This window comes from Puma concolor, chromosome E3 (genome assembly GCF_028749965.1).
Source record: "Puma concolor isolate L17-30 chromosome E3, mPumCon1.1.hap2, whole genome shotgun sequence".
Lineage (NCBI taxonomy): Eukaryota > Metazoa > Chordata > Mammalia > Carnivora > Felidae > Puma > Puma concolor.
Genome location: NC_141682.1, coordinates 17,623,297 through 17,645,329, shown reverse-complemented (window position 1 = coordinate 17,645,329; position 22,033 = coordinate 17,623,297). Strand labels below are relative to the sequence as shown.

The following is a 22,033-nucleotide window of genomic DNA, read 5'->3' as shown; positions in this document are numbered from 1 at the left end:
CTGTGGATGCCCTGCCCATATCCACTTGGACCACTATGTACACAGTTCCCAGACACCTAGTCTCCCCAGCTGCTCCCTGAGTTTCTCTCTGAGGGTGCTCTCTGGGATAACAAGTGTGCTCCTGCACCCAGCAGGCCTGAAGTAGGAGGGGGAGGTTCTGTAAACTTAGAGACAGGAATTGATAAATACTCTAGCTCCCTGGCTCTGAGGGGTCAGTTCTGAGGTGTGTTCTCCACAGTATCTCAAAGAGTCCTCACTGGGATTGTTCACAGTGGTAGCCTTTTAGTCATCATTCCCTTTATTGGTTTTTCTTTTTCTTTGTCTCACTTCCCTACTCCTTCATAGTCCTTCCTGGGGTCACCTCCTCAGGAAAACCCTTGCCCTAAATTCTCATCTTAGGGTCTGCTTTTGAAGGCACCTAAACTAAAGCATTCCTTAAATATAACTCATATCCCCCTAAAATATTGTTTTCTGTTCTCTATCTCAGGCATGAACCCAACTGTCAGAATCAGACATCCAAATCTGGTCAATTCTTCTAGAAAGGTAGAGATACTGATATTTATCAACATCCTCCCTTCTTATAGTCAGCCCTGTGCTGAGCAATGGGACTCTAGGGATGAATCTGATCATTTCCTGCTTGTGAGTAGTCTCTAGTCTGCTGGGAAGACAGACCTGGACCCATATGAGGACAACACAATGTGCTCAGAACTGTATCAGAAAAGTCAGAGAATTCTTTCCTGAAGAGTTGACATGGGCTGGGTACTGAAGGCTACCACTTGAGAGTTAGGAGTGAGCCATTTGGGAGGCAAGAAGACACTGTAAGCAGAAAGCACAGCTTAGGCAAAAGTTTGGGTGTGTGAAAATACATGGGCTGGGCAGGGCAAGAGAGGTGGAGGGAAATATGATTTCACTCTATGTTTGGTATAGAGGACCAAGGGGAGGGGTGGGCAGGAGTCAGGGTGTGTCAGGCCTTTGAACATCAGGCTAAAGAGTTCCTACTTCCTTCCTAGTATGATGGGGAACTGGGAAGGGTTTCTAAGCAGGGGAGTGACACTGTCAGATTTGGGTTTGAAAGTGATCCCTCTGGATTAGTCAGAATCAGGAGATTGGCTCAGCCCTACTCCCTAGATCAAGGCTGAAGGGTGAGCAATTTTAGGGGATGAAAGGAGAGATTTTGAGTCTGGGGCACTGGGGCAGGGATGGGAGCTAAGGCCCAGGAAAGAGTGCTCCTGAACTTGAAAGTGACCAACTCCACTAGATGAGCTTTCGGCCTTGATGTGACCTGACTCAGCTAAATGAAGCTGGGGAGGGGAGAAAAGACCTGGGGGAGTTGTCGGCTCACTGCTCCTGAGGTAACCATTAATCCCTCTCCTGGGGAAATCCAGGGGCTGGTCCCTAGAGGGACAGATCCTAGGCAGAATGGAGGAACACATGGAGGCAGGCTCCGCACCAGGACTGGGAAACCAGAGGGTCCTAATTAACAACCTTGCTGACATCCTGGTCATTGCTGCTTATTTCCTGCTGGTCATTGGTGTCGGCTTGTGGGTGAGAAATTAGGGTGCTTCTGGGGGTCAGGATTCTGGGCCTGGGGGAAAAGTCTCAGGCAGACCCTATGTTCAGCAGGGGCAGGATGCCTGGATCTTTGAGGGAGACACCTGGGGCTGAGGGGCAAGCAAGTCTTTTGATAGCCTCAGGAAGGCACAGCCAACACTCATTCCTTGTCTTCCCACCTTTGGATTGGGCTATTTGAAGGGGTCAGTGGATTTCCATCAGGGACAGCATTCTAAATGAGGTCTCTGTTCCCCTGTCTACATATCTGACCAGAAGCCTATTCATGACTCAAGGTCTCAGGAAAAGTCAGGTCAAATCTAGCCACACTTAAATGTGGGTGTTTGGGCACTAGGTTGGGGCCTGGGTTACTCTGGGTGCCTTGGAGGAGGTTGGGGCAGGGGGTTGGGTGGGAACCATCAAAAGAGCCCAGGACTGGTTAATCTTCAGCCTGAAACAAGGCTGAGGAATGTGTTGAGAAGGCTAATGAGGTCCAAAGATGTGCCCTGAACCCAAGTCTCCTCCCACTCCTGTCCCTCAGTCCATGTGCAGAACCAACAGAGGCACCGTTGGCGGCTACTTCCTCGCGGGACGAAGCATGGTGTGGTGGCCGGTGAGAGAGGCTGTGCCATGGAGTGGGAGGAGGCCTAGAGAAGCAGCCTAGTTCACCCCCACCTCTGGCCATCTAGGTCGGGGCCTCTCTCTTTGCCAGCAACATCGGCAGTGGCCACTTTGTGGGCCTCGCAGGGACCGGTGCTGCAAGCGGCTTGGCTGTGGCTGGATTTGAGTGGAATGTGAGACCCCCCCCCTTTTTTTTGCCAATAACCCCCACCCCAGTGGGAGCCCCTGGAACTGTCACATCTGCTCCAAGCAGGGGGCATATAAGACTGGATGTGGGACTTCCCAGTAGTGGGGTGTGGTTGGGCTTTGAGTGAGGGTCGCACATCTTGCTTGGAGGCAGGGGAACGTTGGAGATGACCACTTTCAGGGCAGGGGTAGGTCTTGCTCCTGACTTGCTGTCTAAGCCTCAACCAGCTACTACCCTCTGTGGCCTTGAGTTACTCCTCTCTGAAGTGGGGTGAAGAGCCTTAAAGATAGTGAAGTCCTTACTCTGATGCTCTCTTGAATCTGTGGCCTGTGAGGATCTCTGGACCAAATTAAAGCCCCCTGCAGAAGTGGGAAGGAGACAAAGCTCTGGGACTGAGGCTTGTCTTTGAGGGTTGGGGAGACCAGGGCTTCCTGGAGGAGGAGGCCTCTAAGCAGAGTCTTGAGGGGACAGAAAGTTTGGGTGGGTGAAGAGAAGAGGAGAAGTCGCCCTTCCTGGCAGAGGCTGAGATCAGGCTGAGAAGTCTATGGTTGTATTCATGTGCTGGGGGGTGGGGGGATAGGACCCATCTTAGGAAGAACTGGCCTGGGAGGATTGGCAGGGCTCTAGTTAAAGGCCCAAGAAGGTGTCAAGACCCTGTCCCTTAATGTCCAGGGCCCAGGGCCCAGGGACATCCTCTGCAGTTGTATCCTCTGAGCCCCGATTGGGACCTTTCCTTGGTGTAGCACATTCAGGAAGAGGTCTCTTAGACTCTAAGGGGAGGGCTAACTCAAGGAAGGATCTCAGTCATTCTCAGCTGTCATGCTGTGCCCGCAGGCGCTGTTCGTGGTGCTATTGCTCGGCTGGCTCTTCGCGCCCGTGTACCTGACTGCGGGTGTTATTACCATGCCACAGTACCTGCGCAAGCGCTTCGGAGGCCATCGCATTCGCCTCTACCTGTCAGTGCTCTCGCTTTTTCTGTACATCTTCACCAAGATTTCGGTGCGCACTCATGGAGGGGCCCTGGAAGGGCGGGATTCACAGAGTGGAGGTCTCTAGAAAGCCCTGGAAGGGGCGGGACCAAGGAAAAATCACTGTAAGAACCATGATGGAGGTAGGGTCTGGAAGGAGTAGGCTTTGGGGCTGGGGCCACAATAGGTGGGACCTGGGAGGCCAGACCTCCGAAAAATGAGAGAACCTCTGAAGCGTGGCCACATAGGGTCATGGTCTGGAAAGGAGATAGACCTGGGTCCCTTGCCCTGGTTCCCGGGTCCTGACCTGTGCAATCACTCCTTCCCCCAAGGTGGACATGTTCTCCGGGGCAGTATTCATTCAACAGGCTCTGGGCTGGAACATCTATGCCTCCGTCATTGCCCTTCTGGGCATCACCATGATCTACACTGTGACAGGTTGCTGTGGCAGGGGCTTAGGGAAGGAATGGTCTGGGGAGATGTGCTGGGAGCGTCACTGAAGCACATTCGGCTCACTAAGCCCTGCCTCCTGATGCCCGGGTACATGAGCCTGAAGAATGGGCTATTTCTTTGAAATTTGCTCTCCAGGAAGGGGCACAGTTTTCAAATTTGCACAAAGACACCATATGTACGCGGGGCAGCCTATTTGGGCTGTCTCCACTAACCCAGACCCTTTGCAGGAGGGCTGGCAGCGCTGATGTACACGGATACTCTGCAGACTTTCGTCATTCTTGGCGGGGCCTTCGTCCTCATGGGTTACGGTACGGAGCTCAACCAGTGGGGGAGGGGCACGGAGGTTGCAAGTTGCAGAGTTCTCCACCTGGGAGCAGAGGCAGCGCATGTCTCCAGCATGTGGGTCCTAGGGAGGGCCTTGGCGTGGGCCCCAGGTCCCCTGACAGCCTTGCCCTCACAGCCTTCCACGAGGTGGGCGGGTATTCGGGGCTTTTCGACAAATACTTGGGGGCAATGACGTCGCTGACGGTTTCTGAGGATCCGGCTGTGGGCAACATCTCGAGTTCCTGCTATCGACCCCGGCCCGACTCCTACCACCTGCTCCGGGACGCTGTGACAGGGGACTTGCCGTGGCCTGCACTGCTCCTGGGTCTTACCATCGTCTCAGGCTGGTACTGGTGCAGCGACCAGGTGCGGGGTCAGGGCTTTAGCTGGGAGCTAGGCCGGGGCAGAACCAGAACCGCTATGAGCAGGGCTGAGATGGGTGGAGCCAGAACACATCTGTGGGAGCCCCACTGCATGGTCTGAGGGGTCAGGAACTTGGCCAGGATGGAGTTAAACCAGTGCCACTGGGATCCAAAGAATTTGGGTCTGTAAGTGAAAGCGAATTGCCAGCAAGTGAATTGCTGAGCCAGAGGCAGGCCTGAATTAGGGCAACCAGTTAAGGCAAAGCCTGAGGGGCAGGGAATCCAGGACTGGTCACAGATTGTTGAACTGACCTTGCCCCAGGTCATTGTGCAGCGCTGTCTGGCCGGGAAGAACCTGACTCACATCAAGGCGGGCTGCATACTGTGCGGCTACTTGAAGCTGATGCCCATGTTCCTCATGGTCATGCCAGGCATGATCAGCCGCATTCTTTATCCGGGTAACGTCTGCAACCCCACGCCCATCAAGTGTCCTGTGCCCCATCCAGCCCCTTTCTTGTTGCATGCATTCAAGTGCCTGTTTTCCATTTCTGTTACGGTCCTTTGATTTGGGAATCCAGTCACTCACCCAGTCCCACCTCCCACAAGGGGTCCCATCTCTCTTCCACTAGGATCTCCCATCCCCACTTCAGGGATCCGAGTTCCCAGACAAGGTCCCGTTCTAGCCATGTCACGCTCTCTTGCCTGCAGATGAGGTGGCGTGCGTGGTGCCCGAGGTGTGTAAGCGTGTGTGCGGTACTGAGGTGGGCTGCTCCAACATTGCCTACCCGCGGCTGGTCGTGAAACTCATGCCCAATGGTGAGGGCAGGCGCACTGCGGCGATTGCCACTGGGAGGAGTGACCCCTTGCCAAGCCCGCACCCTCCTGGGTACACGTTGGTGGCCCTGGACTCACAGTTACAATCGGCCTGCAGGTTTGCGTGGACTCATGCTGGCGGTCATGCTGGCTGCGCTCATGTCCTCACTGGCCTCCATCTTTAACAGCAGCAGCACGCTTTTCACCATGGATATCTACACGCACCTGCGGCCCCACGCAGGGGACCGTGAGCTGCTGCTAGTAGGACGGTGCGGCCTGGGTTTCCCCCAGGTCCTGCCCCACAAATCAGCCTTGGGGTGGGGGCAGAGAACACTCGGGAGGATTGGGGGAGATGGGGGTCCTGGGTGTAATCTGCTGATGGCCACCCACTGCAGGCTCTGGGTGGTGTTTATTGTGGCTGTGTCAGTGGCCTGGCTACCCGTGGTGCAGGCAGCGCAGGGAGGGCAGCTCTTTGATTACATCCAGGCAGTGTCCAGCTACCTGGCGCCACCTGTGTCTGCTGTCTTTGTGCTGGCGCTCTTTGTGCCCCGTGTCAATGAGAAGGTAAGCCTATGTGTAGGTTGTTAGCTTGGGTCAGAACTGGGGACACCTGGAAGAGGCTGACATTCTCTCCCCTGGCAGGGTGCCTTCTGGGGACTGATTGGGGGCCTGTTTATGGGTCTGGCACGCCTTATTCCTGAGTTCTCCTTTGGCTCGGGCAGCTGTGTACGACCCTCCACATGCCCAGCACTCTTCTGCCGTGTGCACTACCTCTACTTTGCCATTGTGCTCTTCATCTGCTCTGGCCTCCTCATCCTTGTAGTATCACTGTGCACAGCACCTATCCCACGCAAGCATGTAAGTACCAGCTTCTGGATGGGTACCAAACATGCACCCTGTGTGTGAGTGTAGCCCTCTCTACCCCTAGTCTGCCAGTCCACTTCCAGGAATGCCCAGTGGGGAAGACCTGAATTTCTATGCTGAGGGTTCATTAAGGGTAGGCTGGGAGTCCAGATGGAAGTTGCATTTGTAAAGCAAGAACAATGTTTTATTTAAATGACATTTATTTGAGGTGGTCTGGGGGGAGGTGGCTTGAAGACTGTCCGACAAAGTCCCTGGCATGGCCTGTGGAACTCAAAACACAGGATCTGACTGGTGGCTGAGAGGGGCAGAGTACCATTTTGAAGGCCCACAAAGAGTTTGGTCTTATGCTGTTGCAGGGCAGATGCCCCAGGGTAGGGTTGATTGGGGGCCAGGACAAAAGAGCTGGGCAGAAGGATAGGCCGGTAGAGAAGGGGGGAAAGGCAGCAGGAGGAAACTATGTGGACAAATATCCACAGGAAGGTACACTGTTAGCAGGACTAGAACACCAGGGTCTAAAGTACTACAATTTGAATGTAGAGGGACCTGGGTTGATGAAGCAGGGGGTGAGCAGGGCCAAGAACTTTAAACACACAGTTGAAAGGCCTAGGTTTAGTATGAGGGCAAAGGGCAGCCATGGAAAGTTGGGTTTGAGTGAACGGAGTCTGGATTAAGTATACAGGCTGGACTGAGGGTGCTAAGGGGGTACCAGGTGGACAAGAGACTTCAGGGTCTGGGGTGGGGGAACAGCACTTTCACTTGGTCCCCACTCCCTTCCCCAGCTCCACCGCCTGGTTTTCAGTCTACGGCACAGCAAGGAGCAGCGGGAGGACCTGGATGCCGATGAGCTAGAAGGTTCAACTTCACCCCCTGTACAGAATGGGTGTCCTGAACATGCAGTGGAGATGGAGGGTAAGGCACTGCTTCAGGAGGCGGGGCTAAGGACTAGGGGAGCCAGGTTTCCTCAAACTAACTGTAGGGTGTCAATTTTCCCTAGAGCCCCAGTCCCCAACACCAGGCATGTTCCACCGGTGCCTGCTCTGGTTCTGTGGAATGAGCAGGAGTGGGGCAGGTAGTCCCCCAGCCCCTACCCAGGAGGAAGTGGCTGCAGCAGCCAGGCGGCTGGAGGATATCAGTGAGGACTCGAGTTGGGCCCGTGTGGTCAACTTCAATGCCCTGCTAATGATGGCCGTGGCCACGTTCCTCTGGGGCTTTTATGCCTGAGGCCAACCGTGTTGGACACCATGAGCCACTGCCAGGGCAGGGCTCAGCTTCACAATGAATGGGAGTGGGGAGCCTGCAGTGATGAGAAGGGAGTAGGGCAGGGAGAGGGAGGGGGAAGGCCCTGGTTCCCTTTCTCTCCACTGCCAGGGGCCCAGTCTACCTGACTGGCAGTCAGCCCATGAGGCCTTGGCCAAACTGCCACAGCAGTTCCCCTAAGCAAAAATAAAGCTGCTGTTCCCACATTGTGCTGTGGCCAAAGTGTGCTTGCTTCAGGCTCCTGTCCTGAGACCTGGGTGGGCCTCCACCTCACAAGACCTTCTTTTCTGGAGACAGAAGCCATGTGGCTCTCCACTCATCCACCTCTAGCTGGTGCTTCTCAGTCTTCCAGCCTGCATCCTGCAGTCCTGGGGAGAGGTCATAAGGGTGCTGCTGGGACTGCTGGAGAGAAGACTCCAGGCTGACCCGGGGGAGAGTGGTAAGGAGTGGCACAAGCCAGGTACATGCTCTGTGCACTGCCCAGGCTCTACCAGCCTCTGCGGGGTAGTTTCTGGCACAAAATGGGGCTAAAACCTCATCTGGCTGCAGCATGAAGTCACTGAGTTAGTATATGGAAAAATGCTGGAATGGAGTAGGTGCTAAATCAAAGATCATCATCATTTGTGAGCCTCCCCCCAGTTCTTCAATGCCAATTGGGATTACACAAATTGCTAACATGACACAGCCTCTGGGACCATTCTACCTCCCTATCCTATTGACGGGGAAATGAGGTCCAGACTTAAGATCACAGAGAGAATCCAGGTCCTCCACCTCAAAGCTAGAGGTGTGGGGATAGCGTTAGGCAGAGCCTCTGGGGAGGAGGCCTCAGAAGCCAAGGAGCCATGGGGCTTAAAAATGTTACCTTTCAAGAACTTTGGGAATAGCTTGTCCAACACTTGGTGTGTGTCCCTGACGATGACCCAGTTGTCTTTCTCAGGACCTGGAGGGGGGTGCAGACCCAGAAGTTCTCAGGTCCCCAAGTGGAAGAGTCCTTCCTCTCTCTATGCCTCTTTGAGCCATCAACAGTCTACACTGTGAGGTGCTTACCTGCCCGTAATTGGTTCCTCAGTTCCTCCAGCCCTCTTGGGAGGGGCCCATCTCCCTGCAGGGCTTCAAGCACCAGCCCGTGTGTAGCAGCCCTTAGGATGGTTTCAGGGCCTGCCATCTGGCTCAAAACGACTTGCACCTGGTCTGGAGAAACCCAAGACAGACTGGTGCTAGGGAAGGGCCGCCTCCCAAAACATTCTCAAACTAACCACCTTGCTTCATCCTTGTCTGCCCTGAGGCCTTGGCCTGCATGGATGGAGGCTATCTTTCACCCTTTTCTCTTCCAACTTCTCTCCTGTTGTTCCCAATGTCTGGCCAAACTGAAATGCCCAATTTCCAAATACAACTTTATAGCAGCTCACGAGGTGGGTTTATTTTGCATGTCCAACAAGAAGCATCTTTTAGCACACAACCAGCTGACCAGTAAACTCCAATACCTGTTTCCTCAACAGGTGACTCCGGATGGGAGAGAATAGTTCTCCAGGGGTAACCAAAGGTCATAATCTTATTTGAGTATGTTGCAATCTACAAAGTGCTTTACTTAATTGCCTTTCTCATAAAAACACACAGGCAAGTAAGGCAAGTACACAGGGACAAAGTGCATTTCATTGAGGCTTGCAGCTATAGTTTGAATTCACTAAGTTTTAGTCTAGAGCTCCCTCCAGGATATCAGGCAGCCTCTAAACTGTTCAGGACTTGAGGCTCTGGAGCTGGTGGAATGAGAAGTTGACCTCAGAAGGGTGAATCTAATTCTGGAAGAGCACGGCACACTTACTTTGTGACAGGTCCCAGCGAAGGAGGTAGGGCTCTTGGTGTCCCTCAACCAGCTGTTGCAGGTCAAAAACACTGAGGGAAAGAAGAGAGTGAAGGGTGGGAGGAGGAGAAAGAAAAGCAGGAGTAACCATCCAGTCAACTGAACTGTCCTTACCTCATCTGTCCTTCACCTACTTCCCATCTCTCAGCCGTTACCCACGTACCCCATATCTATCTTTTTCTTCCTGCATCTAACAAATATATCCCTTGTATTTGCTGTTACAACCCTGCTCCCCTCAAGCATCCATGCTGACCCCAAGTCTGCTCAGTAGAAATAAAAAAACTAGAATAGAGAGGTGAGGCCCAATCAGGGGAGGCCAGAGTGTAACTGTAATAAAGAGCATGTGCGGGGAGGGTGGGATGGCAGTACTGATGGGTGGGAGACACTGAGCCACTTACCTGGAGGTCAAGCGGTGTAGGGGGACCCCCAGGGATAGAGACTGAGATGGCCAAAAACCTGTGGGAAGCTGGATGTCAGGAGTCAGGATGCCCAGACAGGGGGAGAGACTGGGAGACAGTACTTGAGACTAAGGGGGTGGATCACCTGTCCACAGTGGCTCCATCTGATTAGCTGAAGTGGGGCCAAGTACCTCTCCCCTCTGAAGGAAGTGCTTCAGGACCAGCCGGAGTCGGCCTTCATTCAAGGTCTCTATGACAAGGGCTCGGACTGCCCGGTAATTGGCGTAGATGTGAAGGGCAGTGAGGAAGAAGAAACAACCAAGGCTGAAGCTGGGGTGAGAGAGTGAGGTGGTCAACAGGGGCAGAGACCCAGCTGGGCACCTCTTCCCTGCCCTTGATCCCGGCTTACCCAGGGCAATCTGACACGAGGGGAAGCATCAAGAGACTGACCAGGAGCCCTGCCAGGTTTACCAGTGTCTCCTAGAAAAAGGCAGAGGGGTTGGAAATTAGAGGTCTTCCTTCCAGGCCAGGCTGCATATCCTTGAATGCCTTTCATCACATTCCTCCCTGCTCCAGAACATCCCAGGGCTCCCTACACTGATGAGGGTGCCTTAGTAAGTTTTTAATGTTTTGTTGAGTGGGTTGTCATTTAAGATACGAGATGCTTCTCTGTCCAGGTACATACAATATCCTTGGAACATGTCTTCTTTGTTTTGCAAGAGTCACCAGAGTAGTCCTACGCTTAGGCAACTGAATGTCCATAGAATAGGGAAGTACTTTTATTTGGTGGCTTAAAAAGATTGATCCCCCTCAGACCCTTGGTATGCAAAAACTGGGAGGCACATCTGCAAAAGGGTCAAGGAACCATCCAGGAAGGCTCAAGATCCAAACCTCTTCTCTTGAGAATCAATGTTACTAGAACCCTCTGCTGGCTTGAGATAGTCTGACTGAGCTCACCCAAGGGTGACAAACATCTACCCTTAAGTCATCATGAGGGAGGAAGAGTCTGGTTTGGTGGCCCTGACTAGTGGGGTCCAAGGGAGAGTTGGTCTTGAAGCTGGGAGAGCTCTTCTTACCCAGGTCTCCTGGCAAGGGGGCAGGCTGTGGAAATAAGGCAGTGGTTGTCATGGTAAATAAGAGATGAGACCTTGGTTGCACAGGAGCAGGAAGACCTCTTCTCCATCAGGTGGGAACAGTCATTTCCAGTGGCCACATCAGGTGGCAATAAAGCAACATCAGCAGAAAGCAGGGGCCTGCTACAGGGCTGAGCACATGTCCTGAGTTGCCCCTGAGATGTGTTCCTGCCTCTGCAGACTGAGGAAGCCCTGGGACTTGGAAAATACAGCTTGGGGACATGGGGAGAGCTGGGGGTTAGAAAGAGAGCAGGTGAGAGCAGACATGAAGCTGGGAGATCCTAAAGTGCAGGACACGGGTTATACTTATTTCTCTCTTCCTAACAACCTATGGAAGAGACAGCAGGGAAGAATTGGTTCAACCATTTCCTGAGAGAAGGGATGTGCCCAAAGGTACCCAGGGTCACTGAACCTCTGACTTATTTCCTCTTTAGAAGCCAATGAGTACCTCCTGTATGAGGCCACCGTAAGTATTTAATGAGTTCATATAAATGACATACTTGGCACATGGTTAGTGCTCAATAAATATTAGCTCGTGTTAATATTTTTAGTTGTGTTAATATTATTGAAAGGAGTTAGTTTTAAATTTAAAAATTTTCTATTTAGAAACTGAGCAAAACAATTTAAGAGAAGGACAGAAAGTAGTACTGGACAGAACAGAGATTTCTAAATTGCTTCACTGTCAAAGAAAACTGTGTCACACTTCTAACCTGGGCCTCACTTTCCTCTTCTGTAAAACAGAGATAATAATAGTATCTGCCTCATGGGGTTGTGTGAGAATTAAACAGTGCAATGCACATAAGCACTTAGCACAGGGGTTTGGGGGGATCCAATACCTGTTGAATTCAGCCTTAGGGGTGTCCCCACCTCTACTTGAGGGTGCTTTTGTCTGATGAGGGGCTGGATCAGAAAGGCCTACAATACTGTCAAGTGGAGACCCCTGGCCAATGACCCCAGCCATCTCATATGCTGAGCACTTTTTGACTTGCCAAGTGCTTTAACATATGGGACACATGACCAGACATCCTCCTCTCAGTTTGGGACTATGGCCTAGAGAGGGTGAAGGTCAGGGCAAGGGCCCACTCTTGGCCACACAGGGAGAAAGGAGAGGCTGAGATGATCAGCTTGGGCTTTTTGCCACTAGAACTCATGCCATCAATTTGAGTTAAGAGCAGGGACTTCTTCCTGTGTCTCCCCTACCTACCCTCAGGAGCACTTAGGTACATCTCTCCATATTCCCAAATAATGGCCTAACCTGCCTCCCCGCTCCAACTCCCCCCAACCCCAATTCCAGCTGCTCACCTGACTGCTATCCTTGGCTGACACATCAGCCATGTTGTTTCTCCGGGCCTGGTGCATGGTCAGGGCAGCCCGAGTGGCCCCACCAGCCACACTCACAATGCACTAGGTGGGAAAAGGGAGAGTGAAGGTCAGAATGGCCATGTGTTATGGCAACATAGGCACCTCTATGGCTGAGCTGAGTAAATGACCCAAACCAGTTTGAGAAAACCAGGCACCAGGTGACCAAACAGCAAAATTCTGAATGCTGTCCTTAGTGTCTTGTTCTCATCCCCATACTTCCACTAGGTCCCCCTCCCCTCTTATTCCTGGAGAAAACTAAAGCTCTGCCTGCCATATCTCCCTATGACCCAGTCCCAAGGAACTCCATTTCGTTCCCCAAGGTGGAGGCCCACAGACTGTTCTTAGCTCAGAACTTTCCCAGCCTGCAACTCCTACTTTGGCTGCACCCACCCCTCTGCTAAGCTCCCAGGCCCAGTCTGGTTTCCAACTTTGTGCTTACATTCTGCCTATACCAAATTCCTCTCCTCCTGTCCCAGAGGAGGACTAGTCAAGTCTTCCAGGCCAGTTCAAAACCCACAGTGATGGTCCTGACCTCCCAGTGTACCTGGACCTCAATCCCTGAGATCTAAGATGGTAGAACTCATCAATGAGGGTCACTGATCACTGTCATCCATCTCATTATTTATCAAATCTCTTTTAGATGCCAGACACAGATTTAGTGCTGTGACATAACTTAGATATAACCCTTGTTCTCATGAAATCTACAAATCAATAGACAATAAATAAACAAGTTGTCGTGCAGGCAGAAGAAATGTTCAAAGGTAAGAGGAATGTGGTACAAATTGAGGCTGGAGTGACCTGATCACGTGGAATCTTGCAAACCTTGTTAAAGTCTTTATCCTAGGACCCACCAGTCAGGGAAGTGAACTTATTGGATTTCCATTCTTAAAAGGATTATGGGCTGCTCTGAGAAGTAACTGAAGAGAGGCAGAATGGAAGCAGGGAGACTACCTAGGAAGGAACCATGATTTTCCAGCAATAAGGAACCACCAGGTGACGCACAGGTGGAGTGAATGGGTTAGAGAGATTTAGGAAGGAAAAATAACAGAACTAAATAGAGGTTTAGCTGAGGGGGATAGTGGGCCAGGAAGACAGGCATGGATGACAACCAGCCTTCTGGATGGTGTACCTGAGGGACAGAGGTATTAGTCACGGAGACCAGAACTCTAGAAAGGGTGGGGGTGGTCAGGGAAAGTTCATGGCCCTATTCTACTCCTTTATTTGACAGATGAAGAGACTGAGGCCCTAAGGGCAGAATATAATACCTAACTTGAAACAGATGGCAGAGCTTGCAATCGTTGGTTCACAGCTGCAAGCAATGGTTTTCTCTGGTGTTTCCTGTTCTGGGGTTGGAGGGGGTGCTCAGGGCAGCATGCCTGGGCCAGTTACTGGTACCTGGGCTAAATGTACTCCACACAAAGAACTGTTGTATCTGAAATGTCACCATGGAGAAGCACTGCTCTAAAGTGATTGTGAACAGATAGGTACGCTTTTGAGATGGATCTTAACATGTCTTCTTGAGTCACTGCTCTGTGCCAGGTACTTAACCTTTGGTGAAGACAGGCTAAGCTCTTACTGAATTTTGCTATGCTCCAGTTTTCTCATTTGGATGCAGCCAACCTGAAGGAATTGTAAGGGTGAGCAGCTTGGCAGAGGAAGAGCTCACATTCACCCCATGTCACCCTCCAGCCTTACCATTCACTTTGTGTTTTGTCTTGCCACTGAACCATGACCCACACTATTCCTTCTGCTCAAAAACATCCACTGTTTACCTTAAACCCATTCTTCAGGACCCAGGCCCAGGAAAGGTCTTCCTGCATCTCTTGACTAGGCCAGAACTTCTGCTCAACCCTCTTGCAGCCCCCTACACTTCTCATCTGGAATACCTGTAGCTATAATTCTATAAATAGTCGTTTAATTCTGTGCAGCTTTCTTCAAAGAAGATATGGGAGGGCCCTGGGGCGCCAGGGTGGCTCAGTCAGTTAAGCGTCTGACTTCGGCTCAGGTCATGATCTTGCAGTTTGTGAGTTCAAGCCCCAGGTTGGGCTCTGTGCTGACAGCGCGGAGCCTGGAGTCTGCTTCCCCTCCCCTGTTCGGGCTGTCTCTCTCAAAAATAAATAAAAATTAAAAAAAAAAAAGGGGGGGGGAGAGGTCCTATATTCCATGCCAAACATGCAGTACATACTCAATAAAGATGTTGACACTGGACCACACTTTCTATCTTTCAGCTCAGAGCTCCCTCACCAATCCTGTGACTTCAGACACTGTCTTAGAATATGTGAGGCACTAGAAGCTACCTGGCTGGAGTATCAGAAAATGTGGTTGAGTCCGAGTAGAAAACTCTGAACTTTTCCACTTTTCCACAAGTGTTTTGAACACAGGGCCCAGGCTGGGCTCACCTGTGGGCCCACAGTAAGCCCACACATCACCACCAAGGGAGGTATACCGGTGCCCCAGAGGTGGGTACCTTGGCCAGGTTGCTGGTACAGATGGTAATGGTGAAAAAGATTGGATAAATGGGAGCCATAATCTCGAGGAACATAGCTACATCGTTGAGGATATCAGCAAAAAGCCTGGGGGGAAGGGATCAGAGGTTAGAGATCAGAGGTAAGAGACCTTCACAATAGAAGACTTCCCTCCCTTCGGTCTCAGCCCCTCCTTACCTCCATTGCTTGGCATTGCAGTCCAGTTTACTCCTGTTGGGGAGGAGAGGTTGGTTTGCAATTTGGATATAAGGAGAAAACACATCCTGTGGGCAATGCAGGCCATCCTTAGTCTGAGGTAAGGTCTGAAGGCTCAGCAAAATCCACACTCCAGGCAGACATCTATCCCAACACCCTATCACTGCTGCCTGAAATACCATTAGCTGGGAGGACCTTCAGTGGTCACTTAGTGTTGCCCCTTTACTAACACATGATACATCTAGGAAAAAAACTGATTTGTCTTGTGGTTGCTCCTCACCCTCTGCCCCTCCTGTAAGAGGTCATCCCTGGGTCCCTCTGCCATCTCCCCGCCCCCCCCCCCCCCCCCCGCCCCATCTTCTTCCCACATGGTCAAGGGTACCCAGCAAGAAGTCCACATAGTTTGGACTGGTAAACAACTACATTTAGTGTAACTCCTGCTCAGAGAAGGGACATGACTTCCCTCAGATCACATGGAAAGCGGGATCCAAGAGAAAAAAGAAAAAGAAAAAGGCCAAGAGAAAGAGGCAGGCTCTGACATCCAGGCCTAGGACATTTCTATCACATGAGAGGATGGATACCTCTTCTGCCAGGCAGAGGGACTCCTGGCCCGTGCACAAACACTCTTCTCCAAGAGTCCAGTGGCAGAGGATGTTGCAGCCCTCAGACCAGCTCAGAATTTAGCCCTGTTCTTACTTTGAAATCTGGAAGGAAAGGGAACACTCCTAGGTGGGGTATGGGACACACAAGAGGAACTCCTGAGGGAATAAATGGCAAAGGCAGGACTAAAACCGTGGGCCTGGTCTATGGCTCTGCCCAATAAAGCAGCTTGATGCTATTAGTTATAAGCTGTGCGACTTGGGCAAGTGACTTCCCTTTTTAGGTCTGCTTTGCATCTGTAAAATGTACATATTCAATCCTCTCTACAAAGCTGTTCTAAGGATTAGAGATGATATATACAGAGCTTGTGAGGCATGGAGCTGTTAACAGCAGCTAGTGTTTTCTGAGCACTTACTATGTGCCACAATATGGTATGCACTTTGCATAAGTTATCTCACTGAACAAATTGTAGGTATTGTCTGCCTATGATTATTGGCAGATAATAAATCACTCCTAACTAAGGTTGCCCAATACTGGCTTGAGGAGGAAGCAGGCAGCATAAGATCCTTAAACTCTTCTAGATAAATGGGAAGTCTGACTCGATGTGGGACAAGGATCTTGATTACTTGCCCAAGTCCACTCCCTACCAGGCTCAACAAAGTCCAATCAGGTATCTGAGCCACCAAAGTAGCTTCTGGAGCAAAATCATTCCTTTTGAATTAAGCACTATCCTGTTCAGGCTTCTCTTTCAACAAGCAGAGGACATTTAGAGCCCTGTGGCTGTATTTTTCCATGATGGGCAGCAGAGTGGCATATCAGTGCTCTTGAAGGCAGATCTGATCATAGCAATGGCTCTGTGGCTTCACTGCTAGGGTGATTCCCCTGGACTGGATACTCATGAAGGACTCCTTTGCTCTGATAAAGTAATTCCTAAATCTCCCCTCCCCTTGAGACTGGCAGGAGAAAGGCGGAGCTGAAAATACAGCCAGGGATGAGACAGACATGACCCCTGCCTGGGGAGAGTGGCCAGACCAGGAAGACAAACTCACCCTTTCCACCAGGCAAAGATGATGCGGCCCAACATGCCAGTTGAATCTGGGGGAGAGAAGCACTGGTAAGGAGCAAGGGAGAGCCTTGGGGGCTGTTGAGCCTGGCAGACCCTGGCACTGAAACAGATGATTCACCTTGGGTCACTGCTCTAGGAGCTCAGTTTGGTACAATAAATATTGGATAGACAGAGCTGTATGATGGGGTCAGAAGTGTCTAGACTTAGTAGTTCCTGAGTATGTACCCAAGAGAACTATGCACCCATGCATGCCAAGACACGGACCAGAAACATTCTTTGCATAAACAGCAAAAAACTGGGAATAACACAAATGCTCACTGACAGCAGAATACACAGATTCTAGTACATTCCCTCAGTGGCACAGCAGACAGCAGGGAAAATCTAATGCACAACTACTCATATCAAAATGGAGGAATCCTAGTAATATAATCTTGAATGAAAAAGTAAGCCATGAAAACTACATAGAACAAAATACACTTTTCATAAGGCTTTAAAACTGAGCAATACAGTATTTTGATATATATATCTATATGGAACACCTATTAAAATAAAAAAAAAGGAACAGCAAGAAATCCTGTGTGGAAAGTTGAGAGGTTATTGTTGATATTCTAGTTCTTAGGTTGGACAATAGGTTCACAGGTGAGTTTTAATTTAAATTTTAATTGATACTCATTAGAGTATAAATTTTAAAAAAGGGACTTGAACTGCAGGTTGATGACAAAGAGCTGGGGGCATGGGGTAGAGGGAGAGGCTTCCTCAGGCTAAAGAGAGTCAGAGAAGTCTCTAGAATCAGCCAGACCTTCATTTGAACAATAAATGCTTACTGGCTACTTACTTGCTGCCAGACACTATGTGAGGTAAGGGGAATACCAGTGACTCAGAAGGTGTCATGGTTCTGGACTCAAAATCCAGTGTAAAAGGAAAACAATCAGTATGAAAAACATTGATTTAGACCAAGGATCAGTTAACTGTGGTCTGTAGTCTTCTACTCCCTGTTTTATAAATAAAATTTTATTGGAACATAGCTGTGACCACTCATTTACAGACCGTCTATGGCTGTTTTTGTGACATGTAGCAGAATTATTTGCTGTGACTGAAACTATAGAACTTACAATGTGTAAAATATTTATCATCACATCCTTTACAGCGTTTGCCAACCCCTGATTTACACCCTTTATACTGAGAGTAGCACTCAGTAAGTTCAGGAGGGGGATCACAAAGGACTGTTTTAGAACCAAACAATTGGGAAGGCCTCATACAGTGGACAGAGGACTCTTACCTTGTTTGAAATTGAAGGCATGGACCCTTAAGTGGCAAATGCAAGGAGAAGAGAAACTAAGCTGTGAGGAGGGTTGGAAGTCTCCTACAACATATAAAGGTGGGGACCATAAGATGGCCTTCCCCATTCTCCACTGGAAAAGACATACTCACCTCTTGCCACAACCTCTATCCTTTGGCAGTGAGGCCTTCTATCTAGACATCTTTATCCAACCCTGGGCTTGAGGAACACCACTAAACACTCTGGTGGGCACCTGAAATCCCTACTGCTTTCAACCTTCACAACAATCCTATGAACTTCCAAGAGAGCACTCCCTTTCACAGATGAAGCAACTGAAGCTCCAGGAAGATAGTCAATAAAAACGGGACATTTTACAAGAAAATCTGCATTTCCTGCTTTTTTTGGAAGAACCTGAAGACATGGCAATACTGAGCCTGCCTTCCCTTACTACTGCAACTGGCTGGGGCTAAGCAGTGGCTACCTCAGAGGAGGCATGTGTACAACACATTTCTAATCAGGCCTGCTCTGCTCCTACATTTCTGTCCCCTGTGTGTCCCTGGAAATAATACCCACCAGGTGGCTTTACAGGCTTCCTCCCTCTATCACTTATCTTACCCTCTTCCTTTCAAGTATATTTTATTCTCCACAAAATTTTTATTGTTCTACTTAAGATTCTAGTATTGGATCAACTTAGTGACTTTGAACATGCTCAGATTATTTTTACTTGTTGAGGGAGCTCACTGGGCCAGACTCTCTTTTTCTTCCTTCTGACTGCACACTCACATCCCAATAAGGTGTATGTCCTGCATACAAGGGCCACTAGGTAGAAAGGGGGCGTACTCTACCTTTCATCAACAGTCTGCAGGGCCCTTGTCAGAATCTGGAAGTTGGCACTAGGCTGTAATAATGACACATACCTTCCTATTATCTTAAAGTCAACACTGTCCACTAGACTAGGAAACTTAATTCCTACTTGCCTCAGTTACAATTAGTTGAGCTGTATGATCTAGAAATTTTTGAGCAGCAGTAAGGGATCAGCTGTCTACAAATTGTACAAGGCTCCACTCTCAATCCCACTGGCAAAAGTCAGTGGTAGTTAAGAGTGGGACACAGGAGTCCATTGGTGTGGGTCCAAATCCTGGCCCTACATTAACTTAGGCCAAGTGGCTAAACCTCTCTGTGCTTCAGTTTAATGAAAGCTTGTTTTGATACCAACAGCAGGCTTTAAAAAGTGGATATTTCTGCATATCTTAAAGTGATCTCATTTTTTTTTTTTTTTTTTTTTTTTTTAGTAACTTTAAGACATACATAGGCAACATGTTGGCGAAAAGAGTAGGGTACTTAGAAATGACATGAAAACATCAACTACTGAATTCCAAACACCCAGCCTATAGCAGAGCAACAGAAAAGGTCCAAATTAAGGACACACTCTGGTTCAAATCCACGTCCTATAAGTTACTGGCTGTGACCCTAGCCAAGTTACTTTTTTCGTGCCTTAGTTTATCTGTAAAATGGGGATAATGACAATACCTATCTCAGAGCTACTGCAAAGTCAGTACACTTAATGACTGGCAAATAATAAACACTGTGTCAACTATTATTATTAAAAGAAGAGGTAGCTACAACAAGCCACAGATCACCACTTCTCCACTATCAGAGAAAGGGCTTCTTTCAAGAGGTGACTCACATTTGGCCAGTTTGCTCAGTCTTAATGGTAAGGATGCAAGCATGGGCTTCCTGATCCTCTAAAAGATCCATGGAGGCTCACCAGAGATGTGGCCAGGCTCATGCTGAAAAAGGGCCTTCCCTTGGGTCTGATTTAAGTTCCCACTGGGAATAGTAATAAAAGACAAGGGACAGTGGAGACAGCCACAAATCCTTTTCTTCTCTACTTCACTCTCTAGGTGGCATGGTACCAAACCATATGCTTTACTTTTCATTAATGGTTTTTAAAAATGCTGTACACATCCAACAGATAGTTATAATAATTATACCATCATCTAGTATTCCAAGAGTTTCCAAAATGCCTTTCATTCTTCCCATAAGAATGGGAATTCTTCCCATAACCTCCTCTTTCCTACTCAGGACTATTACAAAATTGTTTTTTTTCTAGAACAAATTTCCCACACTTCTGGAAGCTGTTGGTTTTATTCAATAACCATAGTCTTATGCAGCTCTACACAAAGACTAGGGGTAAAGGAGGGGAAAGATTAATTTAGCGATTCAAGCTCCAGGTGATTTACGGACTCTGAACAATATGTATAGGGAACTGAGTGTGGCTGCAAAGCTGGTGCTCAGGATGAGAGCATTCTGGTGGTGGGCGACTAATTATCGTTGAATAAAGCAATAAAAATATTTATAATTAACCCAGCTGAATTTTGTTTTTTAACAGGGCACAAGGCACTGTTCTAGGAACTGGGGAGAGTTGGCTCCCAGATCCAATCAGGCACGAGTCCGGAAATACACACATCACAGCCCAGTACTAGAGGCCAGACCACTGGGATGGGGGAAGGGAGGGGCTGGGCTTCCCAGTCAGGGCAAAAAGAGGCCAGAGAGGTGGCAAGGCTGACAGCAGTGACAGGCGAGGCCCCAGGGGCCCAGCTCACCTTTCACCAACCAGGTGGCAGTGGCAGCTGAAACAGAAGCTTTTGCGTTCCCCACCCCTATGCCCAGCAAGACTGCGTGGGTGGCGAGGGAGCCTGAGAGACTGGAAGCAAAGGCCTGGAGAAGAAAAAAAGGTGCGGTGAGGAGTGTGCGCAGGAGCACGATGGCCTAAATTCTATTTATCATCAGCTCTTCCAGATGTGTGAACTGGAACTTGTCACAGTCCCGCTCTCGGCCTCAGTCTCCAATCTCTAAATGGGGAAACAGGTGGGCCGCATTGCCTCCCTCACCCGTGGATATAGGCTCCCCCCGACCCCAGTCGGCCGGGCTGACCTGCACGGAATCCCATAACTGGTAGGGCAGATAGTCCGGGCTGACGCTATCGGGGAAGCCCTGCGGCAGGAAAACGGCTATGAGGCTGGAGAGAGGTGGTGAAGCAGTGCCGAGAGCACCCCCTGCGCCGCCAGCCAGTCTTTGGGGTTTCACTGTAAAGGCCCCGGAGAAATCCCACCAGCGCCACCCCCAAGCTTCCCACTGCAGACTCCCGTCGGCGGCGGCGAAACAGCCCCGCGCCGCCCCGGAACCGAACTGTTCACAGCACAGTGGGCGATTAAGATTCGTGGCGTCAGCCATCTCGCAGCTCTTCCTTCAGGCCCGCTAGACAGGAAACGTGGCGGGACTACATTTCCGGCTTGGCTACGGCGGCTGTAGAGGTGCAATCTTTCCTCGCCAAAAGGTCGCGGGCATTCGCGTCCTGCTTTGTGCAGCCTGGGAACCCACATTTCCTCTCTTACCTCCTGGCTTCTCTGAGGACACCCCAGGGCTGGTCCCCGCCCTTTTGTAGCTGGGCCGCCCGAACAGTGGGAACGGTTTAGCCTGCCAAGTCCTGGAGATACCTGCTTTCCCGTAACCCGCAACTCTCAGTTTTGGGGAGAAGGAAAGAGGGCATCCCTGGGGAACCGTTGTGTTTGAGAACCAGTGCGGCCACAGAATTTTTAGTTGTGTGATTTTGGGAAAGTCAGTGTCCCTCTCTGGGCCTCAGGTACTTTTGTTGTTGTTGTTGTTGTTGTTGTTGTTGTTGTTGTTGTTGTGAAGGCAGGGACTATATATTACTCCTTATTTTATCCCCAGAACCTAACACACAGTAGGTGCTTAAAAGATACTATGAATGCATGCATGGATGAAAAAATGAACTAATGCATGAGAAGTTGGAGCAAATGATCCCTGAGATCCTGGGCCTTACTCATGACTGGAAGAGTATTATTTCTGAAAGGATCTTTAGGACACCCGAGGAATGAGAAAATCAAGGGGTTCTGATTAATAGTCTCAGAAAATGAGAAATAGGCAAGAAGTTCTTGTGTGTTTACTGGGGTGTTTATTGTGTGTTTATTGTGCTTATCCATGAAATTGAGGGGAGAGTCTAAAGACAGTGTTTCTGTCTCCCAACTCACCCCTTTTTCTCTTTCCCTCTCTTCCTTTCTCCTTCCATCTAGTGCAATGTACTGATTCCAAAGTTGAAATTTGCTAAAAGTGCCCCCTCTCTCTCTCTTTTTTTTTTTTTTTTGAAAGCAGAAAATAAAACATCTGGGTTTCTTAGTCTGGCATTCTTGGACTCCCATAGTCTGACTCCCTGGTTGAAACTTCTGACTTTT

At 49.8% G+C, this 22,033-nt stretch overlaps 2 protein-coding genes across 14 annotated transcripts; one reads left to right on the top strand and one right to left on the bottom strand.

Moving 5' to 3' along the window:
* Positions 1 to 1,043: 1,043 nt before the first annotated feature.
* Positions 1,044 to 7,603, top strand: SLC5A2 (solute carrier family 5 member 2). Of its 4 annotated transcripts, XM_025920651.2 has the most exons (14): positions 1,386 to 1,545; positions 2,090 to 2,161; positions 2,238 to 2,342; positions 3,191 to 3,355; positions 3,657 to 3,762; positions 4,005 to 4,085; positions 4,238 to 4,467; positions 4,786 to 4,921; positions 5,172 to 5,279; positions 5,395 to 5,545; positions 5,672 to 5,840; positions 5,919 to 6,134; positions 6,920 to 7,049; positions 7,135 to 7,603. In XM_025920651.2, exons 1-14 carry the CDS (start codon positions 1,420 to 1,422, stop codon positions 7,359 to 7,361), a joined length of 2,022 nt encoding a protein of 673 aa, XP_025776436.2. In that variant the 5' UTR covers positions 1,386 to 1,419; the 3' UTR covers positions 7,362 to 7,603. The 4 variants fall into 4 exon arrangements, with proteins under 4 accessions (XP_086548400.1, XP_086548399.1, XP_086548401.1 ...); XM_086692273.1 differs by having other exon boundaries at positions 1,050 to 1,545; positions 5,395 to 5,840; XM_086692275.1 differs by lacking the exon at positions 2,238 to 2,342 and having other exon boundaries at positions 1,263 to 1,545.
* Positions 6,323 to 21,071, bottom strand: RUSF1 (RUS family member 1). Of its 10 annotated transcripts, none has more exons than XM_086692285.1 (13): positions 20,715 to 21,067; positions 20,384 to 20,498; positions 16,482 to 16,527; positions 14,815 to 14,847; positions 14,619 to 14,724; positions 12,092 to 12,193; positions 10,066 to 10,136; positions 9,802 to 9,986; positions 9,657 to 9,714; positions 9,220 to 9,290; positions 8,445 to 8,588; positions 8,247 to 8,337; positions 6,323 to 7,811 (listed from the first exon to the last, which is right to left on the bottom strand). In XM_086692285.1, the coding sequence occupies exons 1-13, from the start codon at positions 21,012 to 21,014 to the stop codon at positions 7,724 to 7,726; spliced, it is 1,410 nt and encodes a 469-aa protein (XP_086548411.1). In that variant the 5' UTR covers positions 21,015 to 21,067; the 3' UTR covers positions 6,323 to 7,723. The 10 variants fall into 10 exon arrangements, with proteins under 10 accessions (XP_086548411.1, XP_025776226.1, XP_086548406.1 ...); XM_025920441.2 differs by having other exon boundaries at positions 6,323 to 7,765; positions 8,260 to 8,337; positions 20,715 to 21,065; XM_086692280.1 differs by lacking the exon at positions 8,445 to 8,588 and having other exon boundaries at positions 6,323 to 7,765; positions 8,260 to 8,337.
* Between the last annotated feature and the right edge of the window lie 962 nt (positions 21,072 to 22,033).